The following is a 26,371-nucleotide window of genomic DNA, read 5'->3' as shown; positions in this document are numbered from 1 at the left end:
TTAAAATAGCTGAAGAAGTTATGGTGATCTTCATAATCAGGCCCAGGTGGAGGGGAGAGGGCTGGGGTCTGGCGAAGGCGTGTGTGCTTCCACCATCTGTGAAGAGAACATTGCCAGTTGCAGAGCTGAGCTGAGGAAAGCGGTGCCGGGTGGGGGTGGGGTAAGAGTTTTTGAACTATTACATACACAGAGCAGAGTCCTTTTTTCCTTTTTACTGTCTGTTGCTATACATTAAGCGTGCTTTCCCTCTTTGTTATATTCTCTAAGGACTGAATAAAGATCTAAATTTCTTCCAACTGGAATTTCCTGAAGTCAGCAGGGTGCAGAATGGGCCCTCCCCCCACCTGCATCCTGTATTCACCTCAAAGAGAAGTTGAGTGTGAGTCCATGGGGAAAATGGAGGGGCTAGGGCAGGAGAAGCAGGCAGGGGCCTGATCTTACAAGGTGACAGAGACATTTGGTCTTTATTCAAGGAGCCATGGTGTGTCCCTTATGGGTTTTAGGCAGAGCTGGGACATGACCAAATCTGCTATGAGCAAAGGCTCAGGGACAGGGAAGGGCAGGGTGTGTGGGACGGAGGCAGGTGGAAGGTGGTACCGGCTAGCGCTCTTTACCCTGGAGAGCTAGAAAGCTGGCGTCAACTGTCAGGCCCCACCCTAACCCTTGGAAAATCTGAAGGAAAATAGTGTTCCGGCCTCCAGAAAAATACAGAGACATGCTACACACCAAGCTTTGTATCACTTTCAGGGAGATAGAGGGAGGGTCCCTGAGATTAACTTTAACCCAACCACACAGTTCAATTGGACTCAGGCTCCACCTGCTCAGGTAAAAATATCTTGAGAATTCCTTCTCCCTGACTCCTCACAGGACCTTGTTTATAACTTCCAGGTCTCCCCTCCCCAGCCCTGCAGTTCAGGCTTGTCCCATGCCACTGACTTGGCCCTAGCCTCATGTTCAGAAACTTCTACGATCTATCCCACCCTTTCCACTTGCCTCTATGGATTCCTGTTCCCCTGGGAGAAGAATTCCTGTATTATCAACACCCTCTGGGGGTTTTTTTCCCACCTTTCCCAGTACTTTCCTGGCTAAGGAAAAGCTGGCTGTGGGTAGCCCTGCACCCTGACGACCTCCCCTGGGCCACCTCCAGGGCCCTGCTTCTCCCTAATGCATCCTTCCCCCCGTGCTTCCTCACATTTGAAATCCAGGTTATCTCCTTCTCCTTCCCTTGCTTCTTTCTTCTTCTGTTGTTGCCGTTGTTGTTTACATTTGTATTGACTGATTTTTTTAATTGTAAAAATAATTAGTATTTGTCATAAACACAGTCTCAAGAGGATAGAAATGTAAAGCTATGACACTTCTTTCTACCCGGTCTGACCTTTGTAGGAGACACCCACTATGCCTGGCCTCAGAGTTTGAGCTTCTGTGGTCTCAACTCTGGAGTTCTTAACTGAAAGTAAGACAAACCCACCCTAGCTAGTTTAGGCGGAAAAACAATTTATTAAAGATATTCTGTAGCTCACAGCATCTCCTGGAGGACCAGAAAAACAGTTGGCCTGGTGGAGGCACCTCTGGGCATAGACAAAACTATTGCCAATACCACTCACCTGGGCTCTGGTGGTCCCAAGGGGGTCTCAACCTCCTCAGCCTCCAGAAGTAGGATACAGAGGTCATCCCCTCCCCAGGGCGGCTTCCTCTTGGTGCCTGCTTCAGACACAAAGTCTAACACGGGGGCATGTGACTGGCCGAATGCCTGCATCCCAGCTGCAAAGGAGGCTGGGAAGACGTCTCTGGGCTCCTGTGGATGGAATCAGGATTTATAAGGTGGAGAATGCCCCAAATGCAGGACATGCTCACTGGCCAGAAAGAATGGCTCAGGTCCCCTTCTATTCTCTAGGAGTCCAGCTGCCCCCATCTCCTGCTCCGCATGCTCACCCCTGAGAACTCTGGCCACAGCTGGCTTGCCTCCCCGCCCCCCTCCTTCTCACAGTGCTTCCCACTTTGCTACACTGGGGATCCCGGTTAGACCGCACCACCCACCGTGTCCGCTGGTAACATCTATGTGAAGCAGGACACCGCTGTCTCAGGGAAAGCTGATATTTATTTTGTGGGTGCTGTGTGTTTCTTGTGCCATCACCTCATTTGACCCTCAGAAGCTCCCTCACTAAAAGGAACCCCTACTGACATCCCCATTTACACAAGAGGAAACTCAAGCCCAGAGATTGAACATCTTGGGTGTGCCCTCTCCATCACTTGTAGTGGCCCCTTGAGAGCAGGGTCTGTGTCACGTTCTTTCCCTGCTGGGGACCGCTGTGTTCCAGACAAGCAAAAGTCCATATGTGATTCTAAAAATGTCCTAGAAGTTACAGGTTCTCAGACTGTTTCCTATATAACAGAGTTTCCCAAGCTTGACTGATCATAAGATTGATCTATGATGTTTATTTGTTAAAAAATAATATAGATTCCTGGGGCACCTGGGTGGCTCAGTCGGTGATCTTCGGCTCAGGTCGTGATCTCACCGTTCGCGGGTTGAGGCCCAAGTCAGGCTCTGTGCTGACAGCTCAAACTCTGTCTGCCTCTCTCTCTGTCCCTACCCAGCTCATGCTCTGTCTCTGTCTCAAAACTAAATATATATATATATATATATTCCCAATTCCCTCCTGGAGCATCCAATCCATAAGATCTCAGGTAAGGGGGGAGGGTGCCTGGGTGGCTCAGTTGCTTAAGTGTCCACCTCTTGGTTTCAGCTCAGGTCATGATCTTACGAATCATGAGTTCTATCCCCTGCTTGGGATTCTCTATCTTCCTCTCTCTCAGCCCTCCCCCACTCGTGCTCTCTGTCTCGGTCTCTCTCAAAAATAAATAAATATATTTTAAAAAAAAGATCTCATGGAAGGTCTGAGAATCTAAGACTTTTAACAAGTTCTCTAGCGATTCTTGTGATCATGCAAATAAGGGAAACAGTGCTCTGGAGAGCTGTTTTCTTAGGGTGGATTTAGACTATTCTGGACCTACAAATTACAGCCTGTTCCCATTAGAGATCAGTAACCGAGGTCTGGAAAATGTGGAGAATCACCGCATGCTATGCAAGAGCCTTAGAACAGGCACTGGGTGCTACCAGACAATGGGGCATTGCAACCAAAATGTGACCTTCCAGCAATACCACTTCTAGGAATTCATGCTGAGGGAATAGCTATGGTTATGCACAAAGCAGTCCTGTGCCAGAGGAGAAAGAAGTTGTCCAAATCTGCCTGTGTAATTAGTAAGAAGCACAGTCCTCACCGCACAGGGCTGGCCAGTGTGAGACAAAGCCACGAGGCAGGCCTCCTTCCACCCCCTTCTTCCTAATCTGTCCAGGCCAATGCCCCCACCCAGATGGCACGATTCCATCCTCTGTGCCTCTGACCCTTTCACTCACCCCGTTCATGGCATTTGCCTATGCAAAGCCCCAAACAGAAGGGGGGGGGGCGTGGCTGAGGCAAGGGAGGTACTTACTGGGAAACCCACTCAGTTTGGGTTGGCGGTGGGGCTGGTATCTAGAGCCTCCTGCTGTAGACTTTGATCTGCTGACTTTGTCCCATAGAGAGTCCCCTTCATGAGGGAGGTTGCCCCCTGCAATACGGTCCAAATGTGGAACAAAGGTCAAATGGGGAGTGGAGGTTAGGGAGGAGACCCCTGTCCCTGACCCAGACCTGGATTGTTAGTTTGTTTTTGTTCTCTCAGTTTTTCCCACTGTACCACATGGGCTCCCTGTTAAGCCACCCCAGTGATTTTTCATAGCTTCTTAAAGTGCACTTTGGCCTGTAGGTCCCAGGAGTCATCTGGTCTTCCTCTCTGAAGCTTGTGGCCAGCTCAGCCCTGGGGTTCTCTCCCCAGTGTCCCTAGCCCTATGGCCTCCAAAGATGTAAGCACGTGACCTTCACTTTTTTGTGCCAACAGCCAGGACATCACCAAAATAATAAACAGGCAAGTTACAGTGCCCTAGAAAAGTCTTACATTCATGATCCTCATCTGTGTTTCCTCAGTCCCTGGTTTAAACAAAGTCAGACGCCAGACCCTTCTTTTTGCCCCAACACTTCTCAGATATTAATGTTCTAAAATTCACTCAAGTAACAGAACACCTGAAAGTCATGGGCTCCTTAAGGAAGCCGTGTTTACCGCTGTATCTAATTCCCTCACAGGAAAGGAGGGTAAGGATTCAGGCCTAGATGAGATGCAGGATTGCCTGGTGGTTAGTGCACAGGCAAAGCTTGGGTTGAATCTCACTTCCAATACTTACTAATTGTCAACCTTGGGAAAGCCACCCAATTTCTCAAAGCCTCTGAGCTATGTGGACTGAACTGTACCCCTCTTCATTCATCTATTGAAGCCCTGGCCGCCAGTGTGGCTATATTTGAAGACAGGATCTTTAGGGAGGTAATTAAAGTTAAATGAGGTCATAAGGGTAGAGCCCTGATTCAATAAGACTGGTGTCCTTATAAGAGATCAGAGATAGCTCTCTCTATGCACGCAGAGAGCATAGGCCAGAAGTTGTCTGTCTGCAAGGCAGGAAGAGAACTCTCATCAGAAACCAACTCTGGGGGCGCCTGAGTGGCTCAGTTGGTTGAGCGTCTGACTTTGGCTCAGGTCACGATCTCACAGTTTGTGGATTTGAGCCCTGTGTCAGGCTCTGTGCTGACAGCTCAGGGCCTGGAGCCTGCCTTGGATTCTGTGTCTCCCTCTCTCTCTGCCCCTCCCCCACTTGTGCTCTGTCTCTGTCTCTCTGTCTCTCTCTCTCTCTCTCAAACATTAAAATTTTTAAAAAAAGAAAAAAGAAACCAACTCTGATGGCACACTGATCTTGGGCATTTAGCTTCCAGAACAGTGACAAAATAAATTTCTCTAGTTCAAGCCACCTCATCTGTGGTATTCTGTGATGGCAGCCTGATCTAATACACTCAGTTTCCTCTTCTGAAAAACAGGGATTAAACTAGCATTTGCATCATGAGGCTATTGTAAGAATCCAATAGGAAATACACATGCCTGCTTATTCAGTTTTCCTATAACATCTTTAGCACCTAAATAGTGCCTGGCAGATAATGAATGTTCAATACTTATTCAGTGAATGAATACATCCATCCATAAAGGAAGCTGTCATACTAAATACATATGCATATTTCTGAGCTTTTCATTAACCTCTACTTCTGTGATCATTGATGACCAGTCACCAGGAAAGGACAGCAAGCATAAAGCGTTTAAGAAAAGTGCAAGGCTGGTCTCTCATTTTCAACTGGATCTGCCTATTAATGTCATATCTTCTGTGAGGTGGGAAAGGCCAGTCTGGATGATCCTTCGATGAGCTTCTGGGAGGAGGACGCATTGCAGGGAGCTGCAGTAGGCCTCTGAGCCCTGGTCTAGCCTTGTGGGCCTGAGGCCCTGGGGCAGAGGAGAGAGCCCTTCCTCCTGTGGAGCAGAAGGGCTGGAGACTGGGGAGCACAGCATGGGAAGGCAATGTGGGGGAGGTTATGGGAACCTCTGGGGCAGCTTGGTCTAGGGTTAGAGGACACAGCAGGCCCACCTTCCTGGTGCTTGTGAGATGCAAATGATGAGAACAATAGGGCCTCTGTCCCCAGGCCATTTGTGGCAGAACCTCTGCTCAAGGGAGGCATTGCTGCTTCTGCTGGGCCATGGTGAGAGTTAGTTCTGGGGCAGCCCGAGGTGCACAGACCTGCCCACCCCTTGGGGCCCAGGAATCTTCCCAGGGAGAGGCATCCCAGCTGCACTGACTACCCCCTTATGCCCCTCTCTCTTTGCAGGACAAGCTCAGGGGGAGCAAGCCCCGGTGAGTACTCAGCTCCGCTCTTTCCTCTGCCTCCTCTCTGATCTCTACCTCGCTGCCCCTTTTCCGGGCACGGCCTACCTGCCCAGAAAGACCATTCATGTACTTCTACCCCGCTGTGAGCGCTAGGGCTCCCCCACTACCAGCTTCACTGGGGCACCAACTCATCCAGCTGTGTACCCACCGGGCACTGGCTCTGCCCCCGGGACTGTTCTTCCTGCTGTCCTGATCCCAGGCCAGTGCCACACAACTCCAGGGGGCGCCATTCACATAGTCATGGATGTGAATGTCCTGGGAATTGTGCAGTGTCTGGCTGACACAAACTCAAGGGCCTCTTGGGCAGAGTTGACTAGAGTCTGATTGCAGGTTGGGGCCACCCCTTCCATCTCCCAGATGTGGAGGTAAGTGACAGTGGGCAAGAGAGGCCCCCTGCAAGCAGAATGGCGTCCCCTGCAAGTACAGTCTCTTCTGAATGGCTCCGGACCCCTCCTGCCCATTGTAGTCCAGCACTACTAAGTCACCGGGGCCTAGCCTTTCCATCTGTCTTGCTCAGAATTTGGGGTGCATGGGGTAGGGGACTGTCATAGCTGGAACTTAGCTGGGAGGCCCCCTTATTTTCAAAACGCCTACCTCACTGGCCCTGCTGCAGTGTTGGAAAGGTTGGTCATGAATGGTTCCTTTGAGTTGAGTGAATCACTGAGGCCCTACTGTAAAAGTGCAGATGGTTTATTATATTGGGGACAGAGAGTAAGTCATTGTGGGGTGGGGGTGGGGGTGCTGGGAGATAAGGCCAGTCTCATCAGTCCCCTGTCCAGATTCCCCAGCTTGGAAAAAAGATGTCCCCAGCCCATGTCCTCTGCCTGCCTCTGGGACCTGGAGACACACAGTAAGTATAGCTGCTGAGACTAGAGGGGAGGGAGGTGGGACACAGCAGCTACCACTGGTCCTGCTCCTCTTCTAGCCCTTCCAGAAAGCCCAGGAGGAGGAGGAAGAGGAGGAAGATAAATATGAGCTGCCCCCCTGTGAGGCTCTACCCCTCAGTCTTGTCCCTGCCCACCTTCCTGGCACCGAGGAGGACTCTTTGTACTTGGGTAGGGGTTGGGAAGGTGAGGAAGGGAGTTGGGTGGTCAGGCAGGACAGAGGGTCCCCACAAGAAAAGAGGGTGCAGACCTTGCCTCTTCTCCCTTTGTATGTGCTGGGCCATGGAAGGGGGGGGTTGGGGGTGAGGCCTCAGCTGGCAGTTGCTGAAGCCTCTGGGCTAGGCAGAGAGAGAGGATGGAGGAGAGGAGGAGGCAGGGGGGAGAAAGGCAGGAGGGAGAGTGGGAAGGGGAGAGCCTGGAGGGGCACTGTAACCAAGGCAACGGTGGGAAAGCAGGAGGCCCCACAGGGTCCCTGGGGCCTCCTCTGAGATCCCGCGCGCACTTCTCGAGCCAGGGTAGGGATGCCAGGAGAGCCGGGGCTGCTGCTGGCATCCCACCCCCAGGGCTCCTTGACTCGGTGGGGGTAGGAAAACTGGCTGCCTCCAGTTGCCATGGAGATGGGGCTGTGGGGAAGCCAGTGAGGGGGAGGGGGAGGAGGAAATAAAGGCTAGGTAGGGGGTGGGAGGAAAACAGGAACCTGTGTGGGAGGAACCCACGCACCCACAATGCTTGGGGCCTTTTCCAGATCACCCTGGCCCCCCGGGCCCATGCAAGTCACCGCCACCGCCACCGCGACCGCAGCCCCAGCCCACAACGGTGAATAACACCCCCTCAAGTGCCTCCTTCCCCCCGCCCCCCCACCTCACCCCAGGCTACCATTTCCCAGTGAGTAAATCTAAGACGCAACTCATCCGCAAGATTCCCCCACATCTGCATTCTGGAAGTCCCTGAAAAATTAGATGTGTCAGAAGCAGATCCCTGTTACCAGCGGCTGCTCCCTTCCCCTCCCCCTTCCCGGTCATTCCCCCCACCCCCACCAGTCAGCGTCCAGGGACTCACCCTTCCGGTGGAGCTGGGAGGGCTGGAAGGCCAGGCTGCCCCTCCCTGGACCCTGGAGCCTGAGGACCCCTCCCTGCCTAGAGAGTGAAGAAATCCCTCACTTGGCTGCCATCACGGCCAGCTGGAAAGGCCCACTGGGCTTGAGAAAAGCTTATGGGCTTGGAAGTTACCACTTTCATCATATATTTTATTGGAATAAAAAGAAAAAAAAACAGGGAGAGATTCACAACAAAGAGCACAAAGCAGAGGCAAAGAGTTACCTCTGTACATGAGTTCTTGTACTGCAGTGGTTTTAAGGCCGCGCAGATATACTTAACCCCACTGCATCCCACCCCACCATGTTGCCCTTCCCATGCCCCAGTTCCTCTCCCTTCTCCCACCCCTAACCCTGCTCTCCCTCCCGTCCCATTGTGCCCACAGCTGAAGGCAATACTGAGCCTGCAGGAGGCTAGGAAGCAGGGACAACCCTTTGGGAAGCAAGGTAATGAGGACTTCCTATCTCTTTTAGAGGTCCACTCACTCCCTACCCTGAGATGGGGCGTCCTGGCCCCCTCAGGGCAGACTAGCGTTCGGGTTACTTGGGCTCATGCTTTGCCTGGTCACTGCACTCCTCCAGCTGTTCCTCATTTTTACCTGAGGAAAAATTCCCCATCCCCACTAAGGCTGGCAGTTCAGGAGGACCCTAAGGTCTGGAGACCAGAAATGCTTTGGCTGAGATCACAAAAAAGCAGAGTCCCTGACTTCCAGGTGCTGTTCTGCACCTGCTGTGCTTTCTGGGTCCGGCAAGGGACACTCCAGGATGAAGAGATCTGAGGGCAGCTTCCCCTGCCTGGGGGACCCTCACTATTGAAACACATCTGAGTGTCATGTCCCTGTCGAAGTGGCTCTTTGGCCACCGGTCTCTGATCCCATCCATGTCATTATTGCTACCACTGTCCAGAGACTTTGCCTGTGATAAGTGCCCTGAGGCCTGTGAACCCAGAACCCTGGGATATCAGGACAGTGAGGGACCTCAGTCAGCACATTTTTGTCTGAAGATGGCCCAAGAAGAGCAGTCTCCTGCCTAAGGTCAAACAGCTAACTTGAGGCACGTTCACATTTACTGTGCTCAGTGGTTGGTAAACCTTCGTGACCTTGAGGGTGGTTTTGACTTGGGGAACAGCCCGAAGTCATTTGGAGCAAGCCTGGCAAATCATTTGGGAGGTCAAGCCAGGCAACACCACCGGGGGGTGTGAAGTAGGGTGATCGGAGCTTAGGGTGGCTTTCTCCTGGAGCTTCAAAGCTGACTCTGAGAATCCCTTCAGATGAGTTCCAAAGATACTCCATCCTTCCAGCCTAAGTTTCACTGAATTCTTTTCTCCCTGTGCTCATGACTGGTGGTTTCTCCTTTACCTCCAGAGTTGGCTACACCGGCCAGAATGGTGAGTGACCCCTCTTTCAGTCCCCACTCATCCTCTAGGGATGCACTGGCTAGGAAGTTGGCAAAGTTGGGGTAGGGGGCCTTGGGAGGGCCAGGAAATAGCCCTAAAACCAAGGGAAAAGGTCCAGAGCAGAGTCGCTCCTGTTTGCCACAGGCCCCTGACAAGGTGTAAGCCAGCTGTCGTATGCCGCCCAAGGCTATTGGGGAAGCCTGGCCTCTGGGCTCCTCCTGGACACCCACATTCTATGAGAGCTGGGGCCTATAAGCACCTCTGAAGGGGAAGGTGCTCGTGGGTGCCCCCTCCCAGGCAAAGGAGCAACTTTAATCATTCTAGCTAGCTCTCAGAAAGAGGTCCAGCTTGTGGTGGTGGTGGGGGGGAGGTGTCCATAGCCCCCCCACCCCAAGTGATGGCTTCACCCTCCCTCCCATTTGCTGGTCAAACTCTTAGGTGCCAAGCCCTCCAAAGAAATCTGATGAGAACCTCTACCTGGAATGTGAGCCCAGTCCAGGTGAACACCTCCCTCTACCCCAGATCCATCTTGCCTGAAGCCCTCAGCTGCTCACAACAGGACACATTCTGGCTCTGTCTTCTTCCCTTGTCTTCCCCACTACCCCACCAATACACATGTGCTTTTGGACACCCACATGGACACCCACGCTTCGGCCTTTGGTCCAGGTTGACCCCTACTGTGCATACTAGAGGGGGAACCCCCTTAAAGCAAGGGTTGCATGGGCTTCCCCACTGGTTGGAAGGACTCCCTGAGAGCCCAGGCTGCTGAGAGACAGCAGGCCTGCAGGCATCTGTACCCCTCCCTGGTCGGTGTGGATTTCCTCGCCTGGTACCCAGTCTCCAGCCCAGCCTGCTTTCACTGTTTTAGTCCTGGCCTTGACTCGAACTCTGAGCTCTCAAGTCCTGATGCCCCCAGACCCTCTTCCAAGGACATCAGTGGTGCCCAGGTGAGTGCCCACCAGGGATGTGTGTGTGTACATGAGAGATGGCCAACTCAAGCTTCCCCAGCTCTGACGCTGGGATCTCTGGGTTCACTGGGTTCTTTCTCTTAAAGAAGATAAAATCCTGAGCTTTCTTCCCCAACTTGCTCCCCACAGGTCCACCGTAGCCCCCCAGGAAGCTTGGAATGTAAGAGGCTAGTAGCCAGGGGAGAAGTAACCTGGGGCGGGGGGAGCTCAGGGGGGGACTACAGGCCCAGGGGGTGGGCCTACAGGACTGAGACTTTCTGACCAGCCCTCCTGTGTCCCAGGGAGCAGCGAACGACACTTCTAAAGGTGAGTAGAGGCGTCTTCAGCATGAACCCCAGGCAGTCCTTCCAAGGCCCACCTTTCCAGCCTCTCATGCCCCACTTGGCTGTGGGAGTCCTCACAGCTCTGACTTCAGCTGGGAGCAGGCCTGAGGGGATCCCACTGTGCATTTGCCAGGGTCTGCACCAAAGCAGGAAGCTCCTAGCCTGTACCTCAAGATCATCCCTCATTTGGAGGTCACTCGTGGCCTAGCTGGTAGGTCCTACCAGAGCCCAAGACGTGGAGAGGAGGGATGAAGCACCGGGTGCTCTGCTTGGGGCTTCAGGCCTATGTGCACCGCCCTCTAACCTTGCCCACCTCTGCAGCTGGGCCCAAAGCCTTCTTTGCCTAATCCCCAACCAGCCTCAGCTCTACAATCTGCTTCTTCCAGCAGGAAGGAGATCCTCTCTTTCCTGCATAGCACCCACTCGGAGCACCTCAGCCACTGAGGTGAGGAGGGGCAGGGAGAAGGCTCTGGAGGAGGCCTGCAGGGCCTCTTGGCGGCAGGTGGGGTGGGTGCAGCTCACCATTGTGAGGATCATGTTTTGAACATGTGTGTGCAGCACCCTGCTGGGCACCACACACAGACACATCTCTGTTCTGCTTGTGCAGACTCAGTCTAGGGAACTGAGATGTGAACATGACCGCAGGGCAGGGTTCTCTGCTCCCCAGCCCCTCTCCACTGTCGTGGCACATCTGTGAATGGCTGCTTGTGTGTGTATACAGGACAGCAGCCTTCTGGGTCAGCCTTGGTACTCAGGGAACTGTGACCGCCATGCTGTTGAGAGTGCCCTGCTCCAATTCCGAAAGGTGGGCAACTGCAGCCCCCCTGGGCTTTCTCGGAAACCCTTCTGCTCACCAGCTGTGGCTGGCTGAGCAGGTGGGGATGGGAGGGCAAGGGGGGTGCTGGCCATTTGCGGGCCAGGGCTGCAGGCAGACAGTTGGGAGACGAGGTTGATGGATGGGGTCTCCTCCACAGGATGGGGCCTACACTGTGCGCCCCAGCTCAGAGCCTCATGGCTCACAGCCCCTTACCCTGGCAGTGCTTCTCCATGGCCGGGTCTTCAACATTCCCATCCGGCGGCTGGATGGTGGGAGCCACTATGCCCTGGGCCGGGAGGGCAGGAACCACGAGGAGGTGGGTGCTGGAGGAGGATGGGGGCTACAAAGCAAGGAGGGCACAGCACAGTCACATGCTGGGCCCTGCCAGGAGCATTTGCCCAGGGGAAAACCCACATTTTGCATTTTTTTTCTGGATTGGGTGGAAATGAGAGTGGCCAGTGACTTGAATTCCTTCCCAGAGGTCTGCCTTCCTCTGGGGGAGGCACCCCTCTTGTAGGGCTCCATCTGCCCAAGGCCCGGTGGGGGGGCATTGGGCCTGCCATGAACCCAGTTAGGAGGAGGGCAGGGCCCGGGTAGTCCAGGTTCCTGCCCATCCCAAGGACTTAACTTTGTGCCTGGCACTTGCGGAGGCTTACGTGCTGGAGGACCTGGGCAGAGGCATGGCCCCAAAGTTATTTCTACCCGGCCTGGGAAATATCAGCCTGGCTAACAACATGCCCATGGGTGCAGTTGCAAGAAAGTTGTGCGGGGCCTGGAACCGGGCAGCAGAACGGCAGTGGAGCTTCATGGGGCAAACAAGAAGGAAAGTATTTAGAAAAATGTCAACAAACCCCCTCCCCAGAGCCCCTCAGTTCCTTCAGGAAGTTTCTCCCAGCATGAGGCTCAGGGGACTAACTGATGCCCCTCATTCCTGTCCAGCTGTTCTCCTCCGTGGCTGCCATGGTCCGGCACTACACAGAGCACCCGCTGCCCCTTGTGGACAGACACAGCGGTAGCCGTCAGCTCACCTGCCTGCTCTTCCCCACCAAGCCCTGACGCCATGGCGGACTGTACACAGCCACCTCTGGCCCCCTGTAGTTTGCTCCTTGCCGGGGCCATCCTGGGCTGTCTCGCTCTTGCCTCCCCCAAGTCTCCACCCTTCCAGACCCTCCCTACCCCCTTGCCCCAGTCCCTGCAGGCCTGGATGAGAGGCTTTGGAAAAGGTTGCCTAGAGGCAGCAAGAGCCCCTGAGACCCCACCCCATGTTCACCTGGAGCCTGGCACTGCCCTGCCCTGCTGCATCTCCAAGGATTGGAAGCAGGCATCACGCAGCGTCCCCATTCCCAGTCCCCAGGCATGGCTGTGTCTGCACTGTTTACTAGAGCCTCCCAAGCTGCTTTGGATGAAAGCCTCCCCGGGGAAGCTGAGCCTCAGGGAAACAGCCCGGGGTACTGCTTGGACACAAAGAGAATCCTTTCACATTCTTTCGGGGACTTAACACAGGGCTGGCATCTTTGCTTACACTGTACATGGTCCGCTTTCAATAAATATTTGTTGAATGAATTCTTGAATCTGCTGAGTGAAGCAGAGGCAGCCTCTGTGAAGCCTCCATGAGGTTTCAAGGTTCTTAAGTGTCCCAGGGCACAGACTGGGCCTGGGAGTGATGGAGCCGTGGTGGCCAGGCCAGGGCAAGAAGGGCCAGCCCCGTTTCTGCCCCCGATTGGGTCTTTTGCCCTTAGCCGGTCAGTGGAGGCCAGCCCGGGGTGGCTGATTTTTGTTTTATTTTGTTTGTGGAGGTCAGAGTGGAGAAGGGGTAGGAAACGCTTGGCGCTGTCTCTGCCGCCCCATTAAATGATGAGCACGGACTTAGTTAAGTACTTGTCCACCACTATTTGCCGTATCGTGTTCCCCCAGGGAGGAATGAGCCTGACTTTGCTCACTCGGTGTTGTCTAGAGTCGGGGAAACAGGAGTACCTCAGGAAGCAAATGGGTAATTGACATGCCAGTGCTAAGATCAAAAGCTACGGAAAGCCCAAGGGTGGAGTTCAGAGAAGGCAAGAGGCCGAGTGCAAAGCCGCCTGCGTGCCCGGCGGTAAGGTCGGCCGCCGCTCAGGGACCCTGGAGGGTCCGAGAATGACGCGCGGCCCGCAGGCGGGCGGGGCGGCGGCAGCGCTGGGCTGGGGGCGCCGCCGGGCCCTGGCGCAGCGCCCGGAACACCCCGTGCCGGAAGCGCCATGTGACCGTGACTGCGCAGAAGCCGTGAGCGCCGCGAAACAAAGGGCGTCTCTAAGGCCGCCTGGCGCTCAGGCTGGCACGGAGGGCCGGACCTCCTACCCCCCGGCCGGGCCCCCGGACTCTGGCGGGCAGAGAGGCCCCGGATCGTGCCTAGGCCCTGGCGGGAGCGCGGGGAGATGGCAGAGGAGTGCCCCGGGGCACCGTGAGATGCAAGTGCGATATCGGGGCCAAGGTCGTGGGGCGTTGGCGGTTTTCTCCGTCACTGCCGGCTCTGACAGATTACCCGCTCCTTAATGTCTGTAACAGAGGCGGTGATAATTGTCCCTACGCAATTATCCTAGGGGGAGGAGGCTTAGGTAAGGCGCTCTCTGGAAAGCGGGGAGGACAGTGCAGGCGTCCCCTGGTGGGGAGGGCCATAGCGCCTCTCTCCCAGACGAACACACACGGGAGTTCGGGTCAGTGACTGCCACTTTCAAGTCCCAGCAGGGATGTAGTTTCTGGCCAGGCCACCTGGAAGAGGAGCAGCATGTGGCAGGTGGCACAGGGCCAGGTGAGGGTGGGCACAGCTGTGTGATGTGGGGAGGGGATTAGCAGCTGGAGACGCCCACAGAAGCAGGGGGACAGGAGGTCCAAGGACGGCTTCCCTGGCTTTGTTAGTCAGCCCTGGCTCCCTCTGGGCCTTCCCCTACCTGACCAGGTGGGAACTCAGAGGCTGGAGAGGGTGGAGAGCCCAACTTCCGGGTGGGCCTCAAGGTACAATCAGATTCTGGCATCTCCCACCAGATTCTCAGCTTTGACTTTTCTTGAGGAGCTCTCTCCCCTAGGGCGGGCTTTTTCTAGCCCTGAATTCGCCTAGCCCCAAAGCCAGCTGGCCCGTGGGGGTAGCAGAGACCACAACACAGAGCTCTTGAGTTGGTGACCTGACAGAGACTCTGCTTGGTTCCAGTTAGAAAACTAACTTCCAGGAACTAGCCTCACCCCTTCCCTCCCTGGGGAAAAAGAGAGGCGGTTCAGTCCAAGCAGTGGAAACAGCCTGTGATGAGGGCCATTGAGGGCCAAAAAGGAGCTTGGTCTAGAGAGTGACTCCGTTTAGCTAGTACCTCCTCACCCTGCACATCACACGTGGATGTCCCCTGTTCCAGGAAGCCTTCCCAGATCCCCAAACCTGGGCTCAGGCACTTAGGACACCTTCTAGCAATTGCCTTTTCACTCCCAGGAAAGGACCAAGCTACTACTGCCCATTATTGTGTATTCAGGACCTGGAATACAATAGATGCCAAAATCTGTTGAGAGTCGCTGAATAGGTCAAGTCTACCCTAAATTTCTCTAAAGCTGTTTGTTAATATTCCTTAATCAGATCTTCCTTTGTGAGAGAAAAGTCCAACCTAGATCTGTCCAGTAGAACTTTCTGTGGTGGTAGGAACATTCTAGATCTACATTGTCCAGTATGGTAGCCACAAGCACAAGAGGTTATTGAGCACTTGAAAAGTGACTAGTGTGACTGAGGAACTGAATTTTTAACTATAATTCAATAAATTTTAATTCATTTAAATGTAAATAGCCTCATATGGTTTGTTGCTATCCTGGTGTTGCATGTATTTTGCATTCCGGAGTGTTAGGGGCAGTGATAAAAGAGAACGTTGGAGAAGTTGGTGTGTGGGGGAGAGTGGTGGTCCAGGGGAGCCTGAGAAGCCTCCATAATGAATGTGGGCAAAGGGAAGCCATCGAGGTTCAGAGAAAGGGTGGGTGCAGGAGGGGTAGTATTTCAGGAGGGTCTCTCTAGCTGTGAAGTGCTGAGTGGTTTGGAGAGGCAGCACAGGGGTAGGGAGAATAATCAGGGCCTGCAGATATTTCTGTGACTTAGGTGAGAGATGACATCCTTTGTTTTTTTGCCATGCCAGTGTCCATCCATACCCCATCCCATTTCTTCTCACCTAACAGGCCAGACTCTAGAAATTTCCAGGCAGAGTCACTAACTGGGGGACCAAGTCTGGGAGAAATACCATTTGGTATCCATTTGGTGAAGAAGCCCATGTATTACCACGAGCGGTTTGCCTGTCTCCATCTGCCATGAAGGGCCTGTAGGACAGGGGACAAAGGAAGTATGCAGCCAGGAAATGCATGAAAGTCGTGGCTACCCACCCTGGCAAGACCACACCTGCTGGGGCTGGGAGTGTGCTCTCTGCCACCATTCAGCAAGCTTTCAGCTTTGGTTTCTAAAGCAGCAACCTGACCTTGGGCAAAAAACATGGGCTCTGTAGTCTAAAGGACCCAAGTTTGCACATGGCTCAGTTACTCACGGCCTGTGTGACCTTAACTTCTGTCTCTTTTACTTTTAAAACGAGGCTAGGGGTGCCCATGGTTCAGTTGGTTCAGTGTGTCTGACTCTTGACTTTGCCTCAGGTCATCTCACCGTTGGTGAGCCCTGCATCGGGCTCTGCCCTGACAGCCTGGCATCTTGTAGCGGGCTTGGGATTCTCTCTCCCTCTCTCTCTGCTGCTCCAGTGAGTATGCATGTTCTCTGTCTCTCTCAAAATAAATAAACTTAAAAAAAAAAAAAAAAACTTTAAAATGAAGCTAATAATATCCTCTTCTTAGGGTTACTGTGAGAATGAGAAATAATGTATGTAATATATACTTAGCTTAATGCAGACCCTGACATATAGTGCAGCCAAATGATTGGTACCTAATAATCCTGTGAATAGGCCAAGCCTGGTTCTGGTCCCACTTACATGATCCCTTTTCTTTTTTTTCTTTTTCTTTTTAATTTTTTAAAATGTTTTTATTTTATTTTTGAGAGAGAGAGACAGAGAGACAGAGTGCAAGCAGCGGAGGGGCACACACAGAATCTAAAACAGTCTCCAGGCTCTGAGCCATCAGCACAGGGCCTGACGCTAGCTCGCACCCATGAACCACAAGATCATGACCTGAGCCAAAGTATGACGCTTAAACGACAGCAACCCAGGCGCCCCAGCATGATCCCTTTTCATGGGCGGGCTTTCTTTCTTTCTTTCTTTCTTTCTTTCTTTCTTTCTTTCTTTCTTTCTTTCTTTCTTTCTTTCTTTCTTTATCAGAGGTTTTTTTGTTTTGTTTTTTAATGTTTATTTTTGAGAGAGAGAGAGAGAAACAAAGCATGAATGGGGGAGGAGCAGAGAGAGAGGGAGACACAGAATCCGAAGCAGGCTCCAGGCTCCGAGCCGTCAGCACGGAGCCTGACACAGGGCTTGAACTCATGAACCGTGAGATCATGACCTGAGCCAAAGTCAGACACTTAACTGACTGAGCCACCCAGGCACTCTAACAGGCTCTTTCAGACTTGGGCTTCCCCAACACACACACACACACACACACACACACACACACACACGCGCGCGCATAAACACACACACATACATGCAACCTTTAGGTATTGTAGGTACTATGATTATTGTTTTGTCTGCCCACCTGGCTTTCCCATCCCCCCTCCTCCTGGTAATGCCATCTACTTCCCTCACCATAGGACCAGGCATGTGACCTAGGTCTGGCTAGGACCAAAGTAGGCCCAATCAAAGCCTTCTCTGAGATAGATATATTGATATTGAGAGAGAGAGAAGCCCTTTTTCTAAGCCTGAGTTTGGGCTGCAAATGGCTGGCATCCCCACCACATGGACAGAACCTATCTGCAAAAGTTAGGCAAAGACAAAGAGCAAGTATCTTGGAGACACTGGGTTCTGCCCCAAGGTCACAGCTTTTGCTATTGTGTCCCTCCCAGCTATGTGAGCTAGAAACCCTTTTTGGTTTAAGCTGGTGGGAGTATGGCTTCTGATATTTGTAAAGAAGACTCCTGCCTGCCACAGGCACTTGTGTCCTTGAAGTTTGGGGGCATCAGAGGTTTTTCTGAGCAGTTAGTTGTAAAACCAGAGTTTAGACTTGTCCGACAGGCTCTAGATCTACCATAAATTATGTCACACATCCCACACATCAATCACAAGTATTTACAGAGTGCATATTATATGGCAGGCAACAAACTAGCATCTTGTTCTCCCTCCACAGCTACTAAAGGACTTCTTCTCCCCACTTTCACTCCCAATCTCTAAAGATCCTTGAGTTAAGAGGACATAAAAAACAGCTGTCTCCACCAGTCTGGGAGAACACATTCACCGTCTTTCCAGAATCAATACTCCCAGAATCCTCCTCATGTGCCAAAGATGTGAGAGGAACCAGCTAGCTACCTACCTATTTACCTACCTACCTACCTACCTACCTACCGTGGTCTGCTCAGCATGGAGTTAAGTCCTATTCCTGGTCCAGAGCCCTGTGACAGAGTTTCTGCCTGCACCCTACTCTGAGCGACAGGTTTCTGCTTCCTTTACAGCTGCAGTGACCATTTATAGGGATACTGAGGTCGTTTTAAAAGTGTTTTGTTTTTTTTTTTAAATCTAGATTGACCCCAGATGTCTCCTTTGTTTAGTTTGCAAGTCTTGTTGAAGAGACAGAGGGATGTTGGGAACAGAAGGACTTCAGGATAGTGGTTTCCAAATCTGGTCCTCAGAACACCCATGGACCATGATGATGACATCACCAGTTGTTGACAAAAAAGGAGAAAAACGCATTTCCCAGAATGAGCTCTTCCTGAAGCAAAATTATTCCATTTAAAGGACCATCTTTTAAAGGGAAATCAAGTTCTTCCTCCTTTTTTGGTATTAAATTATACTTTCTTTTAGGTCACTTGATTTTGCTAGGCCCCATCTTTAAAATGGAATAGGAGAAAGGAACGCCTGGGTGGCTCAGTCAGCTAAGTGTCCGGCTTCGGCCCAGGTCATGATCTCACGGTTTGTAAGTTCAAACCCTGCATCAGTCTCTCTGCTGTCAGCACAGAGCCCATTTGGATCCTCTGTCCACACCCCCCCCCCCCCCCCGGCCCTTCCCCAGCCACGCATACGCACTCTCCTATCTCTCTCAAAAAAATTAAACAATTAATGAAGTAAAATGGAATAGGAAAGGCAGGGAAAAATAAAATAAAATGCAATAGGAGGGGCAGGGTGCTTGGCTTAAGTAACCTCCAAGGGCCTTTCCAACCTCGATATCTTCAGGGCCTGGGGCTAATTGCATGCTGCCTGGGACTGTGTGTCTTTCACAGCCTGGCCTACCTCCTTCTATGCTCTCTACTTCTCTACCCCCCCCAATCCCCTCCAGTCCTCCCTGCTCAGCCTCACAAGGTTTGCCCTCTCAGCTGAGATCTCTTACATGCTCCTTGCGGAGAAGCACCCCCTCCACAGAGCGTTTTGGATTAAATGAAAACCCAGGAGATATAGCTTATAAAAGGCAAATGTAGGTTTGGAATAGTCTAATGTTTGTCCTGAGATAATGAGTGGATCAGCCCAGTCTCCATTAAAGCCTAGAAGTTAGGGCAGAGGGTCTGAGACCAGGAGCGAAAACCCAAGAACAAACACCGAGGCAGGGGCTGCATGGAGGGGAGAGAACTGAAAGAGAAAGTTCTAGCAGAAGAATGCTGTCATGGACTCCTACAGCACCTGAGCTGGGGAACCATCTTATCCATCTTGTCCTGTCTCCTCATGTTGCAAATGAGGAAATTAAGGCCCAGGAAGGGGACAGGAGTCTGTGATTGGTTGGGGGTGGGGTGTGTACATTTTTTCTCTAGCAGCACAAGTCTGGGTAAGGCCTGGACATGGAGACCAGCTGAGGAAGACTTGGAAACTGAGTCCAGGAGAAGCTGGAAGCACTAGGTTAGGGCTGACCCAGGCCTCCCATGAACCCCTGCGTCCCTGCCCCCCAGTCTGCCTTCTCTGCTCTAGCCCTCCAGGGTCTCCTTTCCTTTGCCCATTGCTCTCAACTCAGCTCTCAGGACATCACAGGTAGCAGGCCCGGTGCGCTTGGAGCAGGACACTGGCAAGAGGGAGCGCTGGCAGTAGAGTGAGGAGGACTGATAGGTGCCTTCCAGAATCCCCAGAAACTCCACATGCCCCTTTGAGAAGCTCCAGGCAGAAGGGAGCTGGTATGGCACTTACACTGAGAACATGCACTGTTGTGCCCCAGGAGGAGTCAGGGACACAGGAGCTGCGGGGCAGTTCTCACCGATTCTATAAATCCCACACACTGGGGAGAATAACGGAAGGGGAATCCCTCTGTGAACCACTTGTCACATTCAACCCTCAGGTGAATCATTAATAAATCAAGGGTGAGATGAAAGGCTACAATGAAAGTCTCCATGATACACATCTGGCCCACATCTATAGCACCTGCTGCTATTGGTAGAGGGTCATTTTTAGTGGTAAAGTGGTGATATCAGGGGGCACCTGGGTGGCTCAGTCAGTTGAGCATCTGACTTCGGCTCAGGTCATGATCTCTTGGTTCGTGAGTTCGAGCCCCGCATCGGGCTCTGTGCTGACAGCTTGGAGCCTGGAGCCTGCTTTGGATTCTGTGTCTCCCTCTCTCTCTGCTCCTCCCCTGCTCATGCTTTGTCTCTCTCTCAAAAATAAAGATTAAAAAAAATTTTTTTAAGTGGTGATATCAGGGGCCAGAGAGGAACCAGCTCCAAAGTCCCCACATTTACCTGGGAGATACCGCCAACTTTAGGAAGGCTTCCACCAAGGAGACCTTGGGCAGGCTGGGTGACCTCCCAGGGCCCTCAGCTGTGCCTGTCCTTGATCACACAGGCCATATGCTGCCCGGGAAGCTGGGAATTGGGGCAGCTGGCTGACCTGGAAATGGAGAGTCTGTGGAGCCACGGGCTTGCCAGCTCCTCCTTGCCACCCTCTCCCCAAGAGCAAGAAGCAAGGCTAGGAGGCTCCTGGGAGCCTCCTGCCTAATTCCCAGGGCCTGGCAGCCAGCTCTGCGGCTGATGCAAGGCCAGAGGTGGGTGAGCTCAGCCTGCCTCCAGGACATGGAGCTTCTTGTACCCCTCTGCACTCTAGAAAACATACCCATTCACTCCCTTCTGCCTTGGCCTACTAGGTCTGTAGTTCCATTCCTTCTGGAAGCAGAGCAGGGTCACCTGAAGATCTGGGAGCAGTTGCTGCATGGAGCTGGGGTAGCGCTGAGCATTTCTGAGTCAGTCCAGCTCCCCTGCAAGGGCAGCCTGTGAACAGAGCTAGGCCCTACAGCCCCGCTCCCAGGGGACCTGTTCAAAGAGGGCCTGGGCACCTGTTGGCCCTCAGGTTCTGTCAAACACTGGCCCAATCGCCCTCCTCGGGGAGGTCAGGCCCTCTTATCCTGTTAGAGGGTAGACTTCCCCCCACCGGCCCTCACCCTCACTTTCGATGCCCAGGCTGAAGGTAGGAATGCCAAGGCCACCCTCCTGAGCCATCATCAGCTCAAGACGAAGATTCATTCAGCATCAGTTTACTAAGAGCTCAGTGATATAACAGGACGTGTAATAACAACACGGATAATGTGTGCCACATTTTACAAAGTGCTTTCATGATTAATTAGCGCTCCAAGGGATGGTGCTATGATGCAGGGAAGCCCCAGACGAAGCAGCTAAGGCCCAGAGAGTTCTCCTGGCAGAACCAAGAGTCACGTCCACAGGGTCTTCCCGTGTCCTCACGCTGCCTACATTCTGACCCCCAGGCACACATCTGAGCAACAGGCAGCCTTCCGCAAGCAGACTGGGTCACTGGGACCCGGCCGAGGCAGACGAACTTTTCTCCGGGGTGCCGGGGATCCGGTGGAGGAGGCTGGGAGGACAAGTTGTGGATTTGGGGGCGGAGTACGCCGGGAGCCATGCCTGTCTGAGAAGGCTTGGAGACATTCTGGGAGCACAGAGATGGGAGGAGGGTGCTCGGAGCATTCACGTGGCAGCCCCTGTGTGTTGGCTGCTCCCACAGACCAAGGCTCACAGGCCACACCAACCTCAGGCTTCCACCAGCTGGGTTGGGGTCGCTGCCTGGGGGTTGAAGCAGGCTTCAGGACCGGCCCCTGCATTCTGGCTCAGGACCCGTGAGAGTGGTCACTGCTGGCCTTCCTGTCCATGCCAGGGTCAAACGAGGCCTTCCTTGTCATCTGCCTCCATGCTATTTGGGCCTGACCTTTGCCCTCAGCCGTGCCTCAGCCATACGCACATCCTCATGACCCTTGCCCACCTTTCCAGCACTGCTTGTCGCTGATGAAACTTGTGAGGCTGCTGAGCTCAGGCCCCCCGGGCTTGCAGGCCGGTGAGCACACGGTGCCCTGTGCCAGAGGGGACGGCCTGTGCCGACTGCGCCCCTCCAACCCCGACTCCACCAGGCTCCCAGACCTGGTGGAAAGCTCTGTGCCAGAGCTGGAGGCAAAGAGAGAGGCAGGTGTGCCCTTCTCATTGGAAGGACGCGGACATGAGACACCCGGGTCCAGCCGCCACACCAGGCCCGGCCTGCAGGGCACTCCAAGCCCTTCGGTCTGCTCTCATCTCCCTTCACCGACCCCTCATGCTCAGAAAAAGGGTATCTGAGGGAGGAAACCCAACGCAAAGCCAGCTCCTGGCTCTGTCCCAACCTCGAACCGATTCCCAGAACCACTTTTCAGTTGGACTTATATTTATTGTTAGATATTATAATCACAGGTCATTCAATTAAAAAGCCATGAAGGAGTATTTAGTACAGAGAAAGATGGTGTCCCTCCCGTACCTTTTGCTCAGCTGCTCTGTTCTCCTCTCCAGAGAAAAGCAGTGTTACTGGTTTCTTGTGTATCTTTCAGAGATAAGCTAGATTAACCATGGGATTTTTATTATCAGAGCTTGCATAGCAAGGTCACATCTTGCTCAACTTTTCTGCCTGAGATGAGGAAGGATAAACTCCCCTGCTTCGAACATTCCCTGAGAATGGACAGGAAGTGACCAGAGATTAACCTTCCTGACAGGCCCACGGTCCGGGTTCTCTCCCCTTCACTACCCTCCACCTGTTACTTTGCCAGATGCCCAAGGCGAGAGTGAAGGACAGATGGCACTGGCCTCGTTTCTTAGGGAAGCTGAGGAGCCAAGATGTTAAGGAGCCTTGAGGTCTCACGCTTCAGGCTAGAGCACCCTGGTTTTCCCATGACATTCCCTTCACCTTCTAAATGACCCTGAGTTCTTAAATATCTTTTTACCCCAGCCAGACTACGGACATTTCAAGGGCAGTGTCAAGGACCCTTCTGCCGCCCTCTCGGAGCTGGACTCTGAGCTGGGCCCTGTGGGGCACCCCAGCAGTGGTAAACAACGTTGGCTGGATCAAATGAGAGAAGCAGGGGACATGCTGCTCCTTCCAGGGGCATCCCGCGACCCTGAAGTTTGCTACCTGGACGCACGCACATCCCTGACCACCAAACTCCCTGAGCCACAGGCCTGTGCCTTATTAGTTCTTTTCTTGCGTAGTTGGCTCAGTTAATGGCCCTTCTCAGAAGGCCAAGGCCGTGGGTTGGCTCCTCAGGGGTGGAATCATCCTGTGGCGAAACATTCTGTTCCTTGCCCGTGAACTATATAGAGTGTTGCAAATTACAACTGGATGACAAAAAGAGATTGTCCCTCCATGAAATACAAAGTGTACAGTTGTCTAGCTGAAGGGGGTGACCTCCTTTGTGATCCCCACCTCCTCCCCACCCCCCCACCCCCACCCCCACCCCCACTATGATCCCTGGGGTTACTCTGGGGTGAGCCCTGGTGCATCCTCCTGTTCTGTCTTATATGTAAAGTCTCACTTCAGTAAAGCAGGTCTCTCTGAAGGTTGTAATATGCCCAGAATGATTAGGCTCTGAGAAAACAGAGTAATAAGAAGGGACAGTGGCTTCAAAAAGTATGAGCTGTACCTGTTTAGTGATGCAGGAACAAGAGGGAGACTTTATCGATTTCAGGGAACAGAAAGTTCCGGCGGTGGCTGTTGTGTGAATTCAGGCTCAGTTCTACAGTGGGGTGGGGGGCCCTGGGGAGGGAGGGCCGGCAGGGAGGCCGGTGACCATGACCAGAGGGGGTGCTGACTTGAGAGGATCGAAGGCCGTGCTGCTGGAGGGGCAAGAACAGATGACGGTCAGGGGCTACAATCAGAGGGGATACCTGTGTATGGAGAAGGGTGAGGGAATGGCAACTCTAAGGTGCGGAAGGTCAGGGGTCACAGAAAAGGAAGCTGGGGCTCCACCAGATGCCAGAACATCTATGTACATACACGAGAACGCATCTCTTCCAACAACTGACTCCTCTTTCTGCTTCCTCATTCTGCTTAGGGTGTCACCATGTTGATGGACCAGGACACCGGGTCTGGGCCCAGGACCTCCCCTGACTCTCACAAGGCTCCCCGGAGACCAAATCTCTATTGTGGGATCTCAGGCCCCATCTGTGTTCCTGGAATTCCAAATGTGGCCTCCTTCTGAGCCCTGCCCCCCACCCTCACCCCCACCCCGCCCCCACCATTGCCTTGTTCCCGCTGGATTTCCATCACAGGTGGCTGTGTGAGGTCAGGATAAACCTAATTTGGAGCGCAAGATGACTGTTGCATTCCCTTGGATGGAATTCATTTGTTGAACAATTGGCCATTGAAAATGGTGGTGACCTTTCTTTAATATAGCCATAATACCACTCCTCCAGAGAAACTGTTGACAAAGTAGTCATACATCACCTACGTGTAGGCTGAACCCAGTCTGTCAATAACACTAGCAGCAACAACACCTCACCTGGCCTCTGAGCCTCCACTCTTCCTTGGTTCCCTTCTTTTTCACTGGCCCCTCCTTCACCATATATCTTTTTGGTTCTTCTTCATCTTCCTGGTGCCTAACATTGGAGCACCCCAGGACTCAGTCATTCTTTTTTATCTATCCTTGCTCAAACTAGATGACCTCATCCCTGAAATGAGGTCCATCTCTCTAGGCTGACTGCAACTATGTTTTTGCTTTTAAATGTTTACTCATGTAGAGAGAGAGAGAGAGAGAGAGGAAGAGAGAGCACAAGAGGAGGACAGGCAGAGAGAGAGGGAGAGAGAGAGAGAATCCCAAGCAGGCTCTGCCCTATCAGCACAGAGCCTGATGTAGGGCTCAAACCCATGAACTGTGAGATCATGACCTGAGCTGAAACCACGAGTTGGACGCTTAACTGACTGAGCCCCCCAGGTGCCCCTGACAGCAACTATGTTTATATCTCCAGCCCTGGCCTGTCGCCTGAACTCTAGGCTTGAATACTCAACTGTCTGCTCAATGCCTTGACCTGGACATCTAATAGACATGGCCGACACACTATCCAAAATCAAACCCTATTATTGTGCCCCTAAACCTGCTCCTTCCACAGTCTTCTTGTAGTGGAAACTCTGGCAGATGATCTTCCTTTTTGTAATGCAAGTTGTAACGCAACTTAAGCTTTGATTGCCAAGGTATCACTTCCAAGAGGCATCTACTTCTCCTAGCAAGCGACAGGACTGGACAAAGAACTGGGCCGCTCCCTGGACCGAGGCTCCTTTATTTCAGAGATTTTGGTTGATTTTGATAACTGATCATTTTGGGCCACTTGCCTTTTCTCATCCCATGCTTTAAATTCCCACTTTTGTGTTTTAAAGTCACCAAGACAGGGGCGCCTGGGTGGCTCAGTCGGTTAAGCGTCCAACTTCAGCTCAGGTCACGATCTCACGGTCCGTGGGTTCGAGCCCCACATCGGGCTCTGGGCTGATGATGGCTCAGAGCCTGGAGCCTGCTTCCGATTCTGTGTCTCCCTCTCTCTCTGACCCTCCCCCGTTCGTGCTCTGTCTCTCTCTGTCTCAAAAATAAATAAACGTTAAAAAAAAAAAAGTCACCAAGACAGAGGGAGTCCATGAAACCCTAGGCCTCCACCCTTGACCCCAGGCCTGCATGTACATTCTCTCGCTCTCTCCCTCTCTCTCTTTCTCTCTCTCTCCCCCATGACCTCACTGTGTGGCCCCAATTATGCTATGTAACTTCCAGGTCCTGTAAGTAATAAACCTTTATTTATTTTTTTAAATTTCCTGATGATTATTGCTGAAGAATGTCTTGCAATCATTGTAAGACTACAAGGGCTGGTCCCACCACAGCATTGGTTATTGAGAGGCTGAAATAGGCACACAGAACTTCCCTAGCTCAGTAAATTGCTATGTGGCACTTCATTCTTCTGATGCTCAGATCAAAATTGGTTCCAGGACTCTTTCTTGATGTGTTTCTTCGTGGTCAATATATCAGCAATGTATCTTCATGGTCAGTATATCAGCATATCCCATTGGCTCCGCCTTCAAAATATATCCACCATCGCCCCTCTTGCCAGTATTCTTAGGCTTTGACCATGGCCTACCAGGCTCTCATCATCTGGTCTGCCTCCACGTCCCTGGCTTCATCTCCTGCCACTCCCCCTACTTGGCTCCTGCCACACAGGCCTTCTGGCCACTCCTCAGACCCGCAGCCCACTCCTGCCCGGAGGCCTTGGCACTGCTGTCCTCTTGGCTTGGAATTCACTCCCCGGGCACCCGCAGGGCTGGCTCTCTCATTCCTTTTGGTCTCTGTTTAAATGTCACCTCCTCAGTGAGACCTCCCTGAACCACCCTATTTAAGATTGCAAACTTTCCCACATTCCAGTCTCTAGACTCCTCTTTACTCTCTTCATAGCACTTAACCACCACATGGGATATCATATATGTGTTTGTGTGTGCACATATCAACACTGAAGATATTACATCTTTCTGGGGCACCTGGATGGCTCAGTCGGTTGAGCATCTGACTCCTGGTTTCAACTCAGGTCATGATCTCACAGTTGGGGAGTTTGAGCCCCTCATTGGGCTCTGAGCTGACAGAGCCTGCTTGGGATTCTCTTTCTCCCTCTCTCTCTGCCCCTCCCGCCACTCTCTCACTCTCTCAAAATAAATAAAC

The 26,371-nt window shown here is 52.7% G+C and overlaps 1 protein-coding gene and 1 long non-coding RNA gene across 3 annotated transcripts; both read left to right on the top strand.

Moving 5' to 3' along the window:
- Positions 1 to 5,775: 5,775 nt before the first annotated feature.
- On the top strand, positions 5,776 to 12,895 carry SH2D6 (SH2 domain containing 6). The gene is made up of 16 exons (XM_058683489.1): positions 5,776 to 5,818; positions 6,182 to 6,216; positions 6,631 to 6,701; positions 6,777 to 6,921; positions 7,481 to 7,551; positions 8,215 to 8,275; positions 9,193 to 9,215; positions 9,663 to 9,723; positions 10,093 to 10,171; positions 10,322 to 10,352; positions 10,474 to 10,498; positions 10,649 to 10,726; positions 10,902 to 10,960; positions 11,237 to 11,320; positions 11,490 to 11,648; positions 12,272 to 12,895. The coding sequence occupies exons 7-16, from the start codon at positions 9,213 to 9,215 to the stop codon at positions 12,386 to 12,388; spliced, it is 696 nt and encodes a 231-aa protein (XP_058539472.1). The 5' UTR covers positions 5,776 to 5,818; positions 6,182 to 6,216; positions 6,631 to 6,701; positions 6,777 to 6,921; positions 7,481 to 7,551; positions 8,215 to 8,275; positions 9,193 to 9,212; the 3' UTR covers positions 12,389 to 12,895.
- A 537-nt stretch (positions 12,896 to 13,432) lies between these two features.
- LOC131484821 (uncharacterized) lies at positions 13,433 to 25,277 on the top strand. Of its 2 annotated transcripts, XR_009248461.1 has the most exons (3): positions 13,584 to 14,117; positions 15,971 to 16,071; positions 23,738 to 25,277. It is a non-coding gene; the product is annotated as an uncharacterized LOC131484821 (long non-coding RNA). The 2 variants fall into 2 exon arrangements; XR_009248462.1 differs by lacking the exons at positions 15,971 to 16,071; positions 23,738 to 25,277 and adding an exon at positions 17,990 to 18,274 and having other exon boundaries at positions 13,433 to 14,117.
- Positions 25,278 to 26,371: the final 1,094 nt, after the last annotated feature.

This window comes from Neofelis nebulosa, chromosome 9 (assembly GCF_028018385.1).
Source record: "Neofelis nebulosa isolate mNeoNeb1 chromosome 9, mNeoNeb1.pri, whole genome shotgun sequence".
Taxonomy (NCBI): domain Eukaryota; kingdom Metazoa; phylum Chordata; class Mammalia; order Carnivora; family Felidae; genus Neofelis; species Neofelis nebulosa.
The sequence above is the reverse complement of the archived record's forward strand: the minus strand, read 5'-3'. Positions and strand labels throughout refer to the sequence as shown.

Bases quoted from the DNA above. Each gene is read 5' to 3' on its own strand.
- SH2D6 (XM_058683489.1), top strand. The intron at 9,724-10,092 runs GTGAACACCTCC...TCACTGTTTTAG, and splicing joins GGAATGTGAGCCCAGTCCAG to TCCTGGCCTTGACTCGAACT. The intron at 11,649-12,271 runs GTGGGTGCTGGA...ATTCCTGTCCAG, and splicing joins AGGGCAGGAACCACGAGGAG to CTGTTCTCCTCCGTGGCTGC.